At 28.6% G+C, this 7017-nt stretch overlaps 1 protein-coding gene across 1 annotated transcript; it reads right to left on the bottom strand.

Annotated features, from left to right (window-relative positions):
* Positions 1-3766: 3766 nt before the first annotated feature.
* LOC102597024 (copper transporter 4) lies at positions 3767-4165 on the bottom strand. The gene has a single exon (XM_006339220.2). The coding sequence runs from the start codon at positions 4163-4165 to the stop codon at positions 3767-3769; it is 399 nt and encodes a 132-aa protein (XP_006339282.1).
* Positions 4166-7017: the final 2852 nt, after the last annotated feature.

Below are 7017 nucleotides of genomic sequence, written 5' to 3'. Positions count from 1 at the left end.
AACATTTTAACACATAAATTTTGTTCATAAACATAAATATGTGTAATTTATTTTGAAACCGACTAAAGAAAAATGTGTCACATAAATTGAAACGGTGGAATGAGTCCCTTAATTCAAATAATTTTTATTTTTATTTATTCAATATAAAACATAAGATAGTTTAATTTATCATTTTATATCTATTTTATTCTTACTATTTAATAGTATTAATTATTTCAAAGATTGAGATGAGTAATAACTACAGGTAATAAATTTTATTTTCATTATTTTTTAAGAAGCATACCAAATTATACGTGGACAAGTAAATATAGACAAATGGAGTACAAATTTGCCTTCATACAATTGGAAATTGATCAACTTTGCCCTCAATTACACTTATAGTATCACACGTATATATAAACAAACAATTATAGTATCACATAAACTAAAATAAAACAAATGAAGTAGTATATGTGGATTCATATGAAGAGAAAGAAGCCAACAAAGTATATAAATAATATACAAGTTATCTTATAACTGAACTTCACAAAATTTATCGGTCCAAAGCCAGATGGGAACAAGGAGTTCATCAAAACTTCATTCATGAAACATTACACGATGGGTAAAACTATTTTTATGTTTACATAACATACGTTGAATTTCCTCAACTTCTTCATATGCTGAACACTCTTAATGAAAGTTCCGATTCCACCACCAATCCGTCACACTTTAATTACCAATTCAGATGGTAATCCAATGCTCATTTCTTGGTCAGTATGAAATTGATAAACCTTACAAACAAATCTCCCTGCTGCATGACCAACAACAGCCACCAGAAAAAACCTAAAATCTGTAGTAACAATAAACACAACAACCAAATAAGTCATAAACATTCTAAGTCCATGAAAACCAGCTTCTTGTAACAACATTTTAAGGCCTCTCTGTTGTTTCTTAGTACTAAAACTGTACATAGAACAGAATTCAGACATAAATGCCATCAAGAAAATCAAACAGACAGGAAACAAACAGCCCCCTTTAGTCATTTCACAATCAGACCATCCTGGAAATTGTGTTTTTGTGTAAGAAATCCAGTAACTTGAACTTAATGACGATTGTGTTTGGGTTGAATTTGCATTAGTAATGAAATAACTTCGCGATTTCGAAGAAACAGAGTAATTGGTTGAAAACATAACTATGTATCTTAAGTATGTTGTTATGGGAACTTATTAGAACTGAGGTGAATTATAAATAGCAAGAGGAAGATGAAGTAATGAAGTGGAGTAGTAATTTAGAAGCATAATTGGCTATCACAATCATGAAGAGTAACTTGTACTTCTATAAGATCACTAATTAAAGAGCTAATTGCCATAATTTTTCTCTAATATTTTTTATTATGAGATTATCTTGCAAGGATAGAAGCATAATTGGCAATGATAGTCATCACAATCATGAATATTTATTTACTTATCTTGAAAAGTATAGCTCTAATAAGATGTCTAATATGCTATATTGTTCGAGCTCTTAAAAAATATTATGTTAGATATGTCATGTGTCGGATCCTTCAAAATGTCTAATATGCTATGTTGCTCGAATTCTTAAAAAGTACTATATTAGATATGTCATATATGTTGGATCCTTCAAAATATTCACCAATATTGACATCATTTAGAGGATCCAAGCAAACATAGCTGGTATGTATTACTATTAGCTTCCTTTTGCAAAAGGGTGTTTGTCTCACATTTTCACACTCGGTTTGGATTTTGTGCCGAAAAATCTCACATTCGAGAGTAAAGCGTTCTCTAACAAAAGCGACTCTATATACAAAGGGACTTAAACCTAAAACGGTAAAACCTCTAATTAAAGATGAATGAATATTTTTCACTCCACCACAATCTTGTTGGTGCAAAAGGGTGTTTTACCACTACGAAGGAAGATTGTTTTCACAATGGGTGTTTTTTAGTATATTTTCCCTTTATTAGGAAAAATTAGCAAGCTAGTCACAATCATTAACATAATTATTAAAAATATCTACACTTTAAAATAATTATTAAAAATGTCAATATGTCAATATTTTAAAAAATAAATTGAATTCTAATATAATTAATCTTCTTTCCTTTTATTTCTCAAATTAGGCCATTATTTATTTCACTATCCGGTAAAAAAAATAAAAATTCATCACTCACTTACTCTCTCTCTAGGTTTTACCCAAAATCACTCCTTTCTCTCTCTTCTCTTTTTTCACCATTGTTATCTCCTTTCTTTGTTCAAAAAAATTAACTCTTCAAATTTCCTACACTTTGTTTAAAAAATCTCACAATTAATTCAAAAGATTATTCACCCATTGATAAAGTAAATTCGAAGTCAACAAGTATTTTGTGAAGTTTCTTGTGATTTTGTTTTCATATTCACCAAGTATTTTGTATTTCGTATTTTCAGTCTTTTAATCAGTATTGTTTGATTTTTTTGTGAGTTTGTTTTCATATTCACCAAGTATTTTGTGAGATTATCCTCTTTTATGTATTTCAAATTTTTCGTCTATTAAGCAATTTTGTTCGATTTTTTTGTAATTTTATTTTCATATTTGAGATTTAGTAGATTGTAGAAATCTACATTGACATTTATACATCATATATTATTTGACTTTCTATACATTCATTTTTAATAATTTCAAATTTTGCTTATATGGTTACTTATCAACAAGTGAATACGGATTTTCAGATTTGGATTTGTTGAAAAAAAAAAAAAAAAGGAACATAGCAGACGAAGAAGAAGAAGAAGAAAGAGAGAGTCAGAGAAGAAGGTTGCAAAAATTGTATTCATACCAGAATTGTATTCATATTAATTTTGTTTGTCAATTATTTTTCTTTTACTCAACATTTGTATTTGTATTAAGAACATTGTATTACTTTTTTAGTTTGTAGTCATTCCAATAGGTATGCCAAATTAAATTTGTATTTCTTAAGCTTGTATTCTATTTTTTTTCCTAGTTAATTTGTATTCTTTTTAGAATATTGTATCGTCCTCAACAGATTGTATTATTTTCACTATGTATGCTTTTTTTTTTGTCAGAATCTTGTATCCCTATTTCTTTCATAGTTGATTTGTATTTTATTTTTTTGAAATATTGTATTATTTCCACCATGTATGCTATTTTTTTCCCCAGAATCTTGTATCATTTCATAAATCATATTCATATGTGATTGGATTGTATTGAGATACAATCATGTTTACAATTTCACTTGAATACAATTTTAGTTTTCATTATGAAAGTAATATACTAATTTTAATTTGAATGATAAAGAAAGTACACAAAATGTAAAAATTATTGGTATACAATTACAAAGAAAACATAATAATTTTTTTCTCTTTTATGTTACTATTAAATAATTGTATTCTTTTAAATCAAACAAATAAAAAAAATACATAAATCAAATACATAACAAAGTAAAAATATTAACATTTTAAATAAATATTGAAAGTGTGGCTAAGAATTCCTATTAAAATGTCAAAATATTGACATTTTGAAAATTTCCCCTTTATTAGGCAAGTCAATAAAAAGTGATCCTTATTCTCAAATCTATTCTCTCTTCAAAACCATGCCAAACCCCATGATTAACAAATTGAAGTACTAAAATGCATGTTAAATCCTTCAAAAATATATCTTTTTTATTAAGAATCCAATACGGATAATATTTATTATAAAACTATGCACTCAATCAGGCAAAACCAATCAAGAAACTAGAAATAAAAAACAGAAATTGGGCTCCAAAAAAACCCGACCCGATTATCATCTATCCATATCTTTATTGAAAATTGGGCTTCGAAAAACAACGTAACCAACCGCATGGCCCAAAATTGCCGCAAGAAAAACTCCACCATTGTAAGACATAACAGCAAGCATAACCATATAAGCAAACCCGGCTCGAACCGCTTGTACTCCAGCTTGGAAGAAAACCGCTGCAGCCCGGTTCGAACCCGGTTTAACCAACTTCAAATTTGAGAAAAACTCAACAAGAATAGCCAAAACAAAGACAAAAATCAAACCCAAACCGTACATTCCTCTGCTATTTCCAGGCCAATTTGGGAAAAGAAAGAGAGTATTTCTGCCCCAATAGAATGATAAGTGAAAGAGATGATGAGTTCTTGGGTGAATATGAGTTGTTTCGTTTGAGTTAGTCCACGCCATTGGCAATGGTGGAGTATTTGGGTTCATTTAATTAAACCCGGTTCAAGTTCGAGAACCACATTAATGGGGGTTTAAAAAGGATGAAAATGAAATGGAGAAGTGGAGACAAAGTGCATATTGTTTGTCCTTTTTACACGCCCTCTTTCTTCTTTTTTCCTTTAGTTGAAGCAACAGGACAATCTAGTGAAAGATTGATTACCAATAATTCAAAATGTCATCGTAACTAATCTCAGCATTATTAATACTCCATATCATATTCAGTATTATTCTTATGTATTCATACCAAACAACATAAGGGATATAAAAATCAAGTTGAGTATTAGTATGTTGCGATTATTTTTTATGTAGTTTTAATACGATGTATTAGAAATAAAATTTTATGTGAAGTAGTTTGACTCGGTACGGAGTTTAAGGGAAAAAAAAGACTTTTAAAACTTGTGATTCAAAATGAATGATAGAAATTTGTATAGTTGTAAATCATTTCATTAAGGATAAAATAGATATTTTATAGTTAAATTGTTACTTAATATATATAAGTGTGTTATTCTTTTTGTGACTTATTTAAAAGGAAAGTAAGTCACATAAATTAAAATAGAGGGAGTATAAAAATGTGTGTTTACAAAGATACCCTCCATAGATTACAAATCTTTAGCTTTGTAAAATGAGAAATGTCTTGAAAGGAATCTGTATGATAACTATGTCATTAATCAATTTAATATATGTATTGAAATCCTTTATATTACTAATACATTGAAATATATCATATTAGTAATACACAATAGAGTGTGTATGTATATTAACTATGAATAGGCTAAAAAAAAAATCAAACAAAATATTAATAATATATACAATTAATACATACATTATTTTATTAATAATACTCTGCTAAATGACCCCTAAAAAGAGTGTTATGCTAATTGCCTACGCAAATATTAGTCAATAATGCCATCATTAGATTGCATAACTTTTATAAATTACATTTATGATTGCTCCAAGACTCTTCTCTAACCAAATTACTTCAAATCCATCTAAATTTTATTTGTTTAATTTTTACATTTAAACTACATTTGAAAGTATGCATTTTCCTTTTAAAGAAAGAATCGAATGTGCAATTACTTGTTTTGAAGCAATCCTATTTCACCACGCTTTCGGTCTGACAATTGTTCTTCTTTTTCCGACATTAACAATAACAAAGAATTAAATTTAAATAATTACTTATCCAATCACTTAAAATTTAGATAATAATCGTATTATATTTATACATAATTTACAAATAATAAGTGTATAATCTACAACACCATCAACCTACACCGTGATAACTATCACCATCATTATTACTAGCCACTAGCAATAACTATCACTATCACCGTCATCACGACAAACTATCTCCACCATCATAGGAAGCATAAGAGTTTCATTTTTTAAAATCAATAATGATTTAACTTTATTAACTAATATTTAATTAATTTGTATTTGAATTATATCTTTACTATATACACATGAATAGATTATAAACAAACAATCTTAATCATTTAGTGTTCAGATCTAGAAGCAATATTATAATAATTCAGATGTGCATTTAGATTCAGCCGTCTAAATTTTAAGAAAAAAAAAACAAATGAGGCCCTAGAAAAAATTGAGTTGGACCTTGCCATGGCCAATTTGGGCTACTAAAACCAATTTCAGCTGCATAAACTTAGTAATTAACCCACAAATCAATATGGGCCAAACTCAAGAGATTTTGTCTTAGTTGGGCTATGGATTACAATCTCAACCTATAATTGCAAAGAAAAATGGGCCAAGTCTGGAGCCTGTTCCAGGTGGAGCAACTGATAAATTTGAAGGTTACATGTTTCACATCTTATTTATCCAAAAAAATTATTTAGATACTCGAATTATAACATTATATTAAAACTTTGAATTTATAGTCATGTCAGAAAGATCGAAACAAATAAATAATAATGGTCAAATAAGTTCACTATGATTGCAGGTTTCCCTCAGAATTTGATGTTTAATTTCGGTATAATACATAAATATGTCTTTTAATTTAGTTTTAGCTGACATTTATGCCCTCCAACTTTGAGTATGCACAAATTTGTATAAAATTGAATAAGTAGATACACATATCCGGCATAATACGCGTATGACGCTACATATGACACAAAATTGCTATGTAGGATGTCATGTTGGATGAATGTGTCTATTTATTTAATTTTATACAAATTTAAGTGTCTACCTGTACATATCCAAAATTACAGGTCATAGTTATAAACTGGAACCAAGTTAATGATCGTATTAATGTATTATGCCTTTAATTTATGAATGATTGCCTTCTGATACATCATATGCATTTGAAAAACCCAACAATTTTGTTTCCATCAAAGTCTTCTTTACACACACAAAAAGAGTACTTTTTCTCCTTACTATTATGTGACAACTGAAGTACTTTTTCCTGGCAAATTGCAGACTTATAGTTGGGTCCATATATCACAATAATAGAGAAATATTTTTTTTTTTTCTAATAGCAAGTCAAACAGATATGGCCAAGGTAATATTCTAAACGAACATAAAAATTAAAATTGATATTGTTAGATAACGTCATATCCTGCCTATGGAAGTCCACGAAGGGGCTGGTGTGTCTCGAGTCGGGTGATCATGATCAAACTCGATCCTTTTCTGATGGACTTAGTTAAAATAAATAAATTGTGTCCTTATCATCAATTATCAAAGTATAATTTTTGGCATGATAGTAAAAACATGATCTTGACAAATATATTTCCATCGAACTTTCAAATTCCAAAATTAAATGTCCGCAAGGTCTAAGGAGGAGCATATAGTAGAGTTTCGGGACT

Source organism: Solanum tuberosum, unplaced genomic scaffold (assembly GCF_000226075.1).
Source record: "Solanum tuberosum cultivar DM 1-3 516 R44 unplaced genomic scaffold, SolTub_3.0 scf00008, whole genome shotgun sequence".
NCBI lineage: Eukaryota > Viridiplantae > Streptophyta > Magnoliopsida > Solanales > Solanaceae > Solanum > Solanum tuberosum.
The sequence above is the reverse complement of the archived record's forward strand: the minus strand, read 5'-3'. Positions and strand labels throughout refer to the sequence as shown.

Excerpts from the sequence above, each read along its gene's own strand:
- LOC102597024 (XM_006339220.2), bottom strand. The coding sequence starts at position 4,165 with ATGGCGTGGACTAACTCAAACGAAACAACTCATATTCACCCAAGAACT.